This window comes from Pyrus communis, chromosome 2 (genome assembly GCF_041283825.1).
Source record: "Pyrus communis isolate YQ-2024b chromosome 2, ASM4128382v1, whole genome shotgun sequence".
Classification (NCBI taxonomy): domain Eukaryota; kingdom Viridiplantae; phylum Streptophyta; class Magnoliopsida; order Rosales; family Rosaceae; genus Pyrus; species Pyrus communis.
In genome coordinates, this window is record NC_142566.1 from 20785805 (window position 1) to 20797809 (window position 12005).

At 36.5% G+C, this 12005-nt stretch overlaps 2 protein-coding genes and 1 non-coding gene across 4 annotated transcripts; 1 reads left to right on the forward strand and 2 right to left on the reverse strand.

The window, feature by feature from the left end:
• Nucleotides 1-67: 67 nt before the first annotated feature.
• Nucleotides 68-1467, reverse strand: LOC137746479 (uncharacterized). 2 transcript variants are annotated; one of them, XM_068486501.2, is made up of 4 exons: nucleotides 1341-1467; nucleotides 1157-1230; nucleotides 786-854; nucleotides 68-600 (listed from the first exon to the last, which is right to left on the reverse strand). In XM_068486501.2, exons 2-4 carry the CDS (start codon nucleotides 1220-1222, stop codon nucleotides 322-324), a joined length of 414 nt encoding a protein of 137 aa, XP_068342602.2. In that variant the 5' UTR covers nucleotides 1223-1230; nucleotides 1341-1467; the 3' UTR covers nucleotides 68-321. The 2 variants fall into 2 exon arrangements, with proteins under 2 accessions (XP_068342602.2, XP_068342601.2); XM_068486500.2 differs by having other exon boundaries at nucleotides 786-857.
• Nucleotides 1468-5349: 3882 nt separating this feature from the next.
• LOC137748816 (chromatin remodeling protein DDM1-like) lies at nucleotides 5350-11463 on the forward strand. The gene is made up of 16 exons (XM_068489006.2): nucleotides 5350-5651; nucleotides 5854-5918; nucleotides 6404-6616; nucleotides 6695-6793; nucleotides 7161-7507; nucleotides 7610-7799; nucleotides 7893-8068; nucleotides 8590-8659; nucleotides 8745-8934; nucleotides 9300-9395; nucleotides 9486-9580; nucleotides 9654-9773; nucleotides 10180-10299; nucleotides 10399-10497; nucleotides 10590-10697; nucleotides 10896-11463. The coding sequence occupies exons 2-16, from the start codon at nucleotides 5862-5864 to the stop codon at nucleotides 11136-11138; spliced, it is 2223 nt and encodes a 740-aa protein (XP_068345107.2). The 5' UTR covers nucleotides 5350-5651; nucleotides 5854-5861; the 3' UTR covers nucleotides 11139-11463.
• Nucleotides 11464-11863: 400 nt separating this feature from the next.
• TRNAE-UUC (transfer RNA glutamic acid (anticodon UUC)) lies at nucleotides 11864-11935 on the reverse strand. Its single transcript has one exon. It is a non-coding gene; the product is annotated as a tRNA-Glu (tRNA).
• Nucleotides 11936-12005: the final 70 nt, after the last annotated feature.

The window sequence follows — 12005 nt, forward strand, 5'->3', positions numbered from 1 at the left end:
TTTCTGTTATGATACCGGAGTTCATAGGTTACAGATGATATGGCTTGGGGTTGTGTGGCTCGATACAAAACACGAATATGAATGGCCAAAACCCTACATCGGAAAAGTACATAACAGTCTACAACTTACACAGTTCATTACAGTGATTTAGAACCATTAGCACTTAAAAGTAAGTTGAAAATAAAAGGGCAGGTCTATTGATACAACCTAATCAATGATCACCTACTCATTTAAACAATCCATGTTGCTAGTTCCGTCTTTCCTCTCACGCATTCTTCTCATCATAATGTTCCTCTTTTCCTGCCTCGATAAACTTCTGAATTAGGGAACACAACGTTTGTAACCACGGACATGGTTTAACTGTTGCTGGAGCTCCATTTCTCTTAGAGTTGCCTCATCTCTTAACGTGTCAACCTTATATCTCAACATGTCAACCTCATCTCTTAACGTGTTAATCTCATTTCTTAACCTGTTAGCCTCATATCTCCTGTTGGCCATCTCGATCATCATTGCGCCTTGGAGAGCAATTTGTTCCGACAATTTTGCACATTCATTGTTGGAAGTCCTCCGTTTCTTGGAACCCTTTTTCTCAATAGGCCACTTAGCACAAGAGATAAGAGCAATCAGACCACTAAAACCCTCCATAATAATAATCACGACGATATCAGTTTAATCTAACTTTACAACGATACAAGAACATCCATGTATAACTACGATCTACAAACCCAACCCAATCGAACAAGATATAAAGTTTAAGCAAGTAAAGGAAGCACAGAATCTCTTACATCATAGTAGTTTAAGGAAGCTTTTCTTTTCATATCGCGAACTCTCTTTTCGTCAACAATTCCTCTGTGCTGCTAGAAAGTTCGAAATGTAAAACATCACCGCTATTAGATTGAAACAATTCAGACCAATTCATCAAATCCAACATAAACCACACCACTAAGACATCACATCTTCGCTGAAACAATAGATCGAGCACACGGTGCGCGTCAAAATATCAATGTCTAACGGAAAAACAAAAACTTGGAAATTTCACATGTTCACCCAAATTCTTCCACATTGATCCTATCCTACGAACCAAAACTGAGCGACGGAGAGATGATGTAGAAACAAACGCCGTTAGATTAGACAGAACACAGAGGTGAAAGCGAACCTCGTCCTCAAGAACCGGATCCGGAGAGTCTGCTGAGGAGGAGGCATCGTCATTCTTCGTCGCCATTGCAAAGTCTACAAGCGAGGAACAAACATTAATTACAAAACAAAAATTACAAACTAGACAAAAAATTAACAAAAAGTTGAATTAAAAAGCATAAAATGTGAGAATTTCGAACTCGAACCTTGCGGATTTTATCTCAGAGAGAACCGGAGTGATCGAGAAACGGCGGCGGAAGAGTGAAGAAAAGCAGCGGTTTCAGTGACTTACAGCGAAAGAGTGAGCACCGACATGATGGAATTATATAAAGACTACCATCCAAAATAAATAAATAAATACTTGGCGGGAAATGGAGTTGGAATATTTACTTTGGCGCCAATGATTTACCTTCGTTTTAAGTTTAACGCATGCTTGAATGATTAAGGTGGCTACAAGCCTACATGTCTTTTAAATTTTTTTTTTTTTGTCAAACGATAAATTTTGTTAGATTAGTTAACAACGGAGTTTGAACTCACGTTGTCATATAAATGTTCTACACTTTTTCATCACTATGGTAAAAGATCACTTACACCTCAATAAAAAAATTAAAATAAGTTCGTTCAATTAAAGACATATATATGTATAAAAGAAAATCTTAGACAATACAGAACGAGGTGGCTGGATTTATGAACCGTTATGAGGTGAGTACCTCTATCCCCATAAACAATTAACAATATAATTGAGTTTAAATCCTAATTTTTCTGCTACATGTGCTATCTTTCGACTATTGTAACACCATGAGGACTGGTATTTCAATTAGGCCTTGAATGGATGATTCTACTACTAATTGGACCGAGACATTTTGTGCGAAACCCTCATACATGTTGTTCTAAGTTGGGGTAGTACCATGTAATTATTGTTGGATCGTTGGTCCATCTTCTAAAACTTTATTAAATAAACATCTATTTTGTTGACATCTTGAACCATATTTTGTAGATTACATAATGTGACAGTTGATGATTGCATTCATTCTTTAAATCATTAAAAAAAATTCAACAATTAATCGTCACATCATGTAATTTACAAAATATGATCTCTCTAGCATTTTCTTTATGAAAATTTGACTTCCTCGTCCACTTTATGCAAGTATGTACTTAATCTTAATGTATTTGGACAAAACTCATAATTTATAAAGTTACAAGAACCAACCGTCGTGTGTGAATAAACATGAAAATTTATAACTTTAGTGTGAAAAAAAATATGTTGGAATATTGAGGTCATAAGTTACAACTTTTTTCAAAAGGCAAATGATTAAGTAACATGCAACGTAAGATCACATAGAATAATTTTGTCTGAACTTGATCTTTTTCTTGGGGATCTTAGAGATTCCGTAATCGCGGCCATTAATCGTACATCGTACGGTCAATTTTTGTTAAATACTATTTATTTTAAATTTTGAAATGATTTCTGACCACATGATGTATGATAAACATTCACGATCACGAGATCCCTATAATCCCCAGGAATGAATCCAACAAGGGTCATTTTCCCATCTTGTTTGATCTACTCACCCAATAGCTAACACGTTGTATTGTCCACTTGTTTTTGTATGATCCCATATATCGAAGTCCGCATGTTGCATGTTGCATGCCGGATGCCAATTGTTTTTTGGGAGTTTTAACGAAAAATCATATTTTTATACTAAAAAGTCAAACTTGTAGTATTCACTTTACCCTTTATTTTGTCATTATCGTTAAAACTCAAAGTTTCCAAACTCTTTTCATTAGTTTTCCTTTATTTTTTTCATTGCAAATGTTTTGCATGTGTTTGAAATTTTAAGTGGGTGCTTGATTATGGATTTTAACAAATTCGAGAAGAGAGGATGTGTTTAATTTTTCTTTTAAATACTAGCCATATCGTACTATAAATTTATTCAAGTTACAAAATAAATCCTAAGCGCATAAAGCTAAGACCATTTTCAGTAGAGCTGTTAAATTTTATTTTTATAGCTGATGTGACAAAATAATATTTTGTAAAGTTCTTATTCCAACTAAGATGTTAAGTTAAAATGCATTTTTGATTATTTATAAAATCAAGTAGTCAAAATTTAATAATAAAATAATTAATAAGTGAACAAAAAATTGACGCTGCCTTCAAATTTGGCAGTAAAGTGGAGAATGTCAATCCATATAGGATTTTGGTATCTCCTTTGGAACCAGAAAACCATCATTTTTTTGTCAAATGGGTCCGTGTGGGATTTTTGACCTTTCCTTTAAAGATGCTCTAAGCTTTATGCAAGTCGGTGTTCTAGTCCAAAATAAACTACACATAAATGCTATTAGCATAAGGCCACATACTCAATGGGTGAAAGAAATATACATACATATATATATATGTATATATACAGGGAATTGTTATTAGCACTTCAAGAATCTTATTATAAACTCCAAACTTTATATATTAGGAAAGAAAAATATACTTGTGAGGAGTGTAGAATAAGATTTTTGGAGTGCCAATAACACTTCCTGTATATATTAAGTGTAGTATCCCACATCGCCCGTGAGGGCGTGGTCTTTGGGCCTTATATATCCATTGCCAACCTTAAGTTTCAACTAGGCCTTTTGTGGACTCCCTGAGGGGAGAGCAGGCGCTGGCTACGGCTGAGTACCGGTCCATAGAAACAAAACCGTGCGGTAGCTCTGTCTTCGGGCAGGGAATGCCAAAGCGGACAATATAGTTGGAGCTGAGGGTTGGGATGTGACAATTTGGTATCAGAGCCAGACTCACGGTTGTGGTGTGCCGACGAGGACGTCGGGCTCCCTAAGGGGGGTGGATTGTAGTATCCCACATCGCCCGTGAGGGCGTGGTCTTTGGGCCTTATATATCCATTGCCAACCTTAAGTTTCAACTAGGCCTTTTGTGGACTCCCTGAGGGGAGAGCAGGCGCTGGCTACGGCTGAGTACCGGTCCACAGAAACAAAACCGTGCGGTAGCTCTGTCTTCGGGCAGGGAATGCCAAAGCGGACAATATAGTTGGAGCTGAGGGTTGGGATGTGACAATTTGGTATCAGAGTCAGACTCACGGTTGTGGTGTGCCGACGAGGACGTCGGGCTCCCTAAGGGGGGTGGATTGTAGTATCCCACATCGCCCGTGAGGGCGTGGTCTTTGGGCCTTATATATCCATTGCCAACCTTAAGTTTCAACTAGGCCTTTTGTGGACTCCCTGAGGGGAGAGCAGGCGCTGGCTACGGTTGAGTACCGGTCCATAGAAACAAAACCGTGCGGTAGCTCTGTCTTCGGGCAGGGAATGCCAAAGCGGACAATATAGTTGGAGCTGAGGGTTGGGATGTGACATTAAGAGTAGTGATTTGTTTTTAACAGTTAGAAGTTAAGGAGAAGAGAGAGCACAGTGGGAGAAAAATGTGGAAGAGAGGAAGAAAAATGAGGATTACCTGGATGTAAGGGAGATAAAAAAAAGACATCAAAATTGTTTGTTTGTAATTTAGTATATTGCATATAACTTTTATTTTGGTTGTTTTTCTTTACTTTTTTATTGGTAAATTAAATAATATTTTCATCATCTTTTAGACGATATAAATGTTTTATTAAACATGAGAGATTAAACACGAAAAATTATAAAGATTTAGTGATCAAAACTCAAGTATTATCTTTTTCTAATACATAATATATTATCTACAAAAAGGGTGAGGGAGTGAGCTAAATCATACTATAAGTTAGCCATAATAATGTGATTCGAATTTATCTTTAGCGAAAATCAAATTTGAAACCTTTCTCACTTACAAGTAAAAAAAAATTCTATTAGACTCTAGTATTAAGTGATAAAAAAAGGGGATGGTCCATGGAATACACCTAAAAATTTCAAAAGTTATTTAGCAAAAAGAAAACTAAATAAAAAAGAGTGGATACACCTAAAAAATCCAAAGAGTGGCCTCAACAATAAGAGATTTTTTGTGTGACCTGAACACGTATCATCATATAATAGTATGATATGTATGTTAAAAAATTAATAATTTAAATATAAATTTTTTTATTATTTATATAAAAACACGTAATATATTATTTTCTCAGATAACATCAAAATTTGAAAGTGGGCAGACAAAAAGTGCATGTTCCCCCAATATGGGAACCCACAAACCCACTTAAATACCACTGAAAATACTAATTAAACCCTGTTCACCAACGCTAAAAGACTAACCAAAAAAGGCAAATCTTCTAACACCACCAGAAAATGCGTCAGAGTAATTGACTACTAATCCTAGGGCGAATTCGAAACCCCATTTTCCCGCCCAGTCACACCCATCACTTCAAAAAATAAATAAAAAATGGATTTGGTGCTGTACGAACTTTAATACCTCTCTGCTCTTCCACCACCCTCCTCACTCTCTCACTAAATATCTCAAGCGCTTCTTCGCCTTCCCTCCTTTTGCTCTCTCCGCTTCCGGCCTCTGGAGCCCAGTCTCTCCGCGCTTCGCACTGAGAAGAAACGCTACCGCCGTACGGTTCTATTTCCTACATTTCATTTTTTTTTGTTAATTTTTCCAATTTTTTATTTTGATTTGGGTGAAAATTTCATTTCTACGGCTATCTCTGGAATTTGAACCTAGGGTTTGTGTTTTCATGATATCGTACAAATTTATTTGTCATTAGGGTTTTTTATTCGGTTTTTATGTAATTAGTGTTCGTTCTTCGCTTGTAGATTTTGAAATGGCGACGAAGAACGATCCGCCGGCAGATTCTCCGACTTCAGTACTCGAGGACGAGGTTTTCTTTCATTTTGTTCTGGAATGGCGTGTTTGTACAGTTTTTCTGTTTGGGGATTTGTAATTTGGTGGAATTTGGAGGAAAATGCTCGTAGAAAGACATGAAATGCTCGAAAAAAGGAAATTTTTTTTTCTGAAGAAAATCTATGCATGCTTGTGTTTGTGTGTGTCTCTATCTTTCATATCTTTCGAACTAAGTCCGAGTTAATACTCAATGAAATTTTAAGTTTTCGCTTGCTGTGTGAAATCAATGTTTGCACAGACATGCTCAATCTATTATTTCTGTGAAATATTGTGTTTCATAGTGTTGGCAGACTTCTGGGCGACTAAGTAGATAGGTTTATTGTTCCGTTGTGTGGTTTTCGTTGGAGTTGATAAATTGGTCTAAATTTGTTTTAATCTTCTCGTAATGTTACATTTCTAGTTTCTTGACCCATATTTTTGTTGTTGATTGAATAATGTTGTTGCATTTTAATCATGTTTAAGGATGCATGTGAGACAAAGATCGACGTCAAGCTGACTGAGGTGGAGGAGAAATTGCTTGAAGAGCGGGTTAAGGAAGAGGAGTCAGAAACGGAAAAGGGACCAGAGCAGTTGCCCCACCTTAATGACACTCAGTATAACAAGTTGGATGAGCTCCTTACGCAAACTCAGCTGTACTCGCAGTTTTTGCTTGAGAAAATGGATAACATTACACTTGTACAGTCTCTTACACTTTCTTGAATGGTGAATTCCTTCTTTTTACTGATCAAGTTCTAAAATGAAATGTTTTACTAGGTTGGAGCCAATCAACCGAGTGAAACTGTTGAGGAAAAGAATGTTGAGGAAAAGAAAGGTCGTGGTAGGAAAAGAAAAGCAGCTGCCAATTTCGATAATGTAAGAAATTCTATGCTTCCTTTACTTTTCTTAAGTGAGATATTTCTGAGTTTGGTTTGGTAGGTCATAGTATACATGGATTCCCATATAGGTGTAAATCAGATTAAGTTGATATTATATTGATTAACACTGAGGTTTTTAGTAGTCTGATTGCTCTTGCCTCCTGTACCAAGTCGATTCTTCTCTATTTGCCATGTAATAAATCTTGAGAAATCTTGGGAAAGTCTTATTCTTATAAGTTTTACTTTTCCATCCCTTTTGAAAAGCACGTCTTTATTTGATATTTTGGTATGCTCATTAAGTTCCTTGTATCTTCATTATATATTTTGTATCTTGACATCTTTACCTGTACATTATCATTTCCCAGAGGAAGGCCAAGAAGGCAGTTGAAGCTATGCTTACAAGATCTAAAGAGGGTGTGAAAATTGAAGACGAGAACCTCACTGAAGAACAAAGAATTGAAAAAGAACAAAAGGAACTTGTACCTCTGCTGACTGGTGGAAAGTTGAAGTCTTATCAAATCAAAGGTGTAAAGTGGTTGATCTCGTTATGGCAAAATGGTCTGAATGGGATCCTTGCAGATCAAATGGGACTTGGAAAAACTATCCAAACCATTGGTTTTCTTGCTCATCTAAAAGGGAATGGAATGGATGGGCCCTACTTGGTGATTGCTCCTCTTTCTACTCTTGCGAATTGGGTAAATGAAATTTCAAGGTAAATTGTTTATATACTTTTTGTTTAACTGATCTGAATTTTTTTTCATCCTATGATTTTCCAACTTTAATTCCTCATTTAATTTCTTTTTACCCCAAATAGGTTCACGCCTTCAATAAATGCTATTGTCTACCATGGTGGCAAGAAACAAAGGGATGAGATACGAAGGAAGCACATGCCTAGTAAAATTGGCCCTAAGTTCCCTATAATTGTTACTTCGTATGAAATTGCAATGGCTGATGCAAGAAGATGTTTAAGACATTACAGTTGGAAATATCTGGTGGTTGATGAAGTAAGTAATCTAACAAGTCCTACAGATACAGTTTCCCCTTCAAACCAACTATATAGCATGAATGTTGAACTTTTATGCATCTGTTTATTAAAGGGTCACAGATTGAAGAACTCAAAGTGCATACTGCTGCGGGAATTGAAACATTTACGTGTAGACAATAAGATTCTGTTGACTGGGACACCTCTACAGAATAATTTGGCAGAGCTTTGGTCATTATTAAACTTCATTTTGCCTGATATATTCTCATCCCATGAAGAATTCGAGTCATGGTAAGTATGATTTTCTGATTAATTATTGTTTCTTCAGTTTGATGGTTGTTAGCTTGCAACTTGTTCGTCTAGTGAGGTGGACATCCCACAAGTAGTCTGGTTGACAACTTTCTGCCCCTCAGAATCTGCATAATGCAATTAAAGTACCATTGCACATGTATAACTAGAGGAAATGAGCTTCTAGCCTACTTAAATATTAGATTTTAGAAATCCTGTGATGAAGGTTAGCTGTTTAAGAACCATGCTATATGTTGGTATATTTTGCCAGTGCCACTTAGTATAGTGTAGTTGTATTTCTCTTCACTTGTAAGTGAGAGGTCTTAGGTTCGAATCTAGTGTAAATATATTGTCTTATAAATAAAAAAGGTCCATGATATGTTAGGTGAATAATTTTTGTGGAAAACTTGTGAATTTACTGTGTGGCTAGATTGTGTTAGTTTGTTGGATGAAAAAATTACGACAGATAATGGTTCTAATATTACTTGAGCCCATCAATTAACTTACTTCAATCATGTTGTCAGGTTTGATTTGGCAGGAAAGTGCAGTAATGAGGCAATGAAGGAAGAATTGGAAGAGAAGAGAAGGGCTCAAGTATGTGTTCTTGCAAATATTGTCGCTTAAAATCTTGCACAAATTTGAATTGTGTGATGTTGAATTGGTGTTCCATTGTCTGCAGATGGTTGCAAAACTCCATGCCATCTTGCGTCCTTTCCTTCTTCGAAGAATGAAGTCTGATGTTGAGCACATGCTTCCTAGGAAAAAGGAAATCATATTATATGCATGCATGACAGAGCATCAAAAACATTTTCAAGATCTTCTGATCAATAAGACATTGGAGAATTATTTACTTGAGAGGGGAGACCATGGTATGATATCTGTCTTTGCTGTGAAGTTTTTGGACTATAAATTCCTTGTGAGAAATCTGGGGTCTTAATTTAATTACTTTAATTAACTAAGGCAGTTAAGGAGGTGGATTATTGGTGGGGCTTGTATTTTTGCCATGGTTTTAGGATTTATGATAGACTAGCTATTTGAATCTTTCTTTTTTTCACTGCAGTAACACATTTTGTAATGTGCCTGTTTTATGGTTCTTAACCTTAATCAGGATATTGGACAAAGGTATACTATGTATACTTTGGCATGGTGTTGAAATGTGATGGTTAGCTTGGTGTCTTTTACTGTATCATATTATGCTGCGATCTGTGTTATTTAACAATTCTTAAACTTGCAGTTTGCGGTATGAAAGGAAAGCTTAACAATCTGATGGTCCAACTTCGGAAGAATTGCAATCATCCTGACCTTTTGGAGTCTGCATTTGATGGCTCATGTACTTTGCCTTGAATTGATTCAGTTTTATCATATCAAATAGGTGCTATACCAATGCTTATGCAGTTTTTTTTTTTTTTCGTCTTGACAGATTTCTACCCGCCTGTTGAACAGATTGTTGAACAGTGTGGAAAATTTAGTTTGCTGGACCGGCTGTTAAAGCACCTGTTTGCCCGCAAACACAAAGTATGTCTACCAATTATTTTTGGATTTGTTTTAGTTTATTACTGGGTTGCTAATATCTTGAATTTGTATTCAGGTTCTTATCTTCTCTCAGTGGACTAAGATTTTGGATATTATGGACTACTATTTTAGTGAGAAAGGATTAGAAGTTTGTAGAATTGACGGCAAGGTGAAACTTGAAGATCGGAGAAATCAGGTCTGTGGTTGGTTTGAATCAGAACTCTTAATTTTTCGTTTGAAATTTTCGAAGTTGAGTAGTTGTTGTATGCAATCTCTTTCTTTGGCCACATTAAAACTAGACTTAATTTTCCACCATGTAGCAACCCTTGTTTTCTCGGACTTCTGCAATGTAACATAATGGTTCAATCAAAGCATAACTGCCAAAATAAATGTGGTTATGCCGTTGGAATATATTTCTTGGCAGCTCAAACCTTCAGTTCGTGCCATAGATTAGTGTTCTCACAGTATGTAGATTTGGGAGTTTATTTTCTCATTGCCCAACTTGTTTACATACTCAAATTTGGTTTTCCCCTCCCCTTGGGTTCAGCGCTTACTTTTGAACAACTATAGTTTAATTATAACTATTCTATTCCTGAAAGCAGATTGCAGTGTTCAACGACGTGGACAGCAATCATAGAATCTTTCTTCTAAGCACCAGAGCTGGTGGACTGGGTATCAACCTTACCGCAGCTGATACTTGTATACTGTACGACAGTGATTGGGTATACACTCTCTCTGTTTAATTCTTTCTTTGATTCTTCTGCTTCAATAAAGATCCATGAATGATTGTTTTCATTTCATATATTGCATGTGCATACCAGAACCCTCAAATGGATTTGCAAGCCATGGATAGATGTCACAGAATTGGTCAAACGAAGCCTGTTCATGTTTACAGGTTGGCAACAGCACAATCTGTCGAGGTAAGCTGGTGTTGCTTGCAGCTTTTTATATGTAACTGGGTATATTTTATTTTGTTATTGTTAAAAATTTTGGAGAAAATGTTGATTAACAGGGTCGGATTCTGAAAAGAGCTTTTAGCAAGTTGAAGCTTGAACATGTGGTGATTGGGAAAGGGCAATTCCATCAAGATAAAGCGAAGAGTAGTACTGATTTCCTGGAGGTTAGTTGCCCTTTGTTTGTTATGCTGAACTGAATTAGAAAATCAATTTACGGAGTCTGATGCTGTTGATGCATGAATCATCCAAGCTCTTTCTTTTTATCTCAATCATAATTTCGTAAGTCTTCAATGGTCTGAGCTGAAATCAGTCAGGTTAATCAGGATCTTGCTAATTTTTGAGCTGTGCTAAATTTGTTTCAGGAAGAGGATCTTGTAGCATTGCTCCGAGAGGAAGAATCTGCTGAAGACAAGATGATACAGACAGTTATCAGTGATGAAGATTTGGAGAGGGTGTTGGATCGCAGTGATCTAATGGGCAGTCCTGCTGATCATGAAGAAGAGAAGGCCAATGGTGTTGCCGATGTTTTTCCCCTCAAAGGCCCGGGTTGGGAGGTGGTGCTGCCTACTGCAGGTGGAGGCATGCTCTCCACCCTCACTAGTTAAATTTTAACAGCATTCGGATGTTGAACTTGGTAGGGTTAGTCGGTTTATTGAAGTCCGATGACTATGGATGTTTTTTGAGTTGGGGGTAATGAGTATCGAAAAGCTAACCCCCGATGAGCCGAAATGGAAGGGCTCGATCATTTTGTATATGATCGAATCGAGCTCTACTTTGCATTGGAATGTCCAAGTTCCATTCCAAGACACTTGTTGGAAGTGTAATTTTAATGCCAAGGGCAGCTTATTAGGAGTTTAACGAATTAATCTTATTTTTCTTTGATTTTGTTTCGTTAATAAATGAATGTGTAAATATTGTTATGTTCGCTAATAGTCAATTGTTTGATCCATTAACGTGGTCGCTTAGCTTTACTCAAAAAATGAGTATGCAATGCTATAAATCAAAATATATCAAGGAAAATTGACTAAAATTCCAGAATTCGGATTCTCTTTGTGAGAATTTCAAGAATATGTTAATTGTGTTCGTTCATTGTACATCGTGTGGTTATTCATTATTTTAAATATTTTTATTTAAAATTAAACACAAAGTGTATTTGATAAAAACTAACTACAGTCTACAATGAACGGACGCGATTCACGATTTTTTAGAATTCTTATTAAAAAGATCCGAAGAGGTTCTGTAGGAAAATCCCATGTTTGTTAATTTCAATTCCCCATGCTCCAAATCTTAAACGGTTTTTTTTATCAATGAAAAATATTTGGCAAAAAAGTTCCATTGCCGGGCATCGAACCCGGGTCTCCTGGGTGAAAGCCAGATATCCTAACCGCTGGACGACAATGGATAATTGTGTCAATGACTGAACTGTTTTACATGATATATATGCATAAGCTAACCCCCCCGGGCATCTGAAC

Excerpts from the sequence above, each read along its gene's own strand:
- LOC137746479 (XM_068486500.2), bottom strand. The coding sequence starts at position 1,222 with ATGGCGACGAAGAATGACGATGCCTCCTCCTCAGCAGACTCTCCGGAT. Across the intron at positions 858-1,156 it reads ATCCGGTTCTTGAGGACGAG|CAGCACAGAGGAATTGTTGA; the intron begins GTTCGCTTTCAC and ends CGAACTTTCTAG. Across the intron at positions 601-785 it reads CTTCCTTAAACTACTATGAT|TGGCCTATTGAGAAAAAGGG; the intron begins GTAAGAGATTCT and ends TCTTGTGCTAAG.
- LOC137748816 (XM_068489006.2), top strand. The coding sequence starts at position 5,862 with ATGGCGACGAAGAACGATCCGCCGGCAGATTCTCCGACTTCAGTACTC. Across the intron at positions 8,660-8,744 it reads AAGAGAAGAGAAGGGCTCAA|ATGGTTGCAAAACTCCATGC; the intron begins GTATGTGTTCTT and ends CATTGTCTGCAG. Across the intron at positions 10,698-10,895 it reads GTAGTACTGATTTCCTGGAG|GAAGAGGATCTTGTAGCATT; the intron begins GTTAGTTGCCCT and ends AATTTGTTTCAG.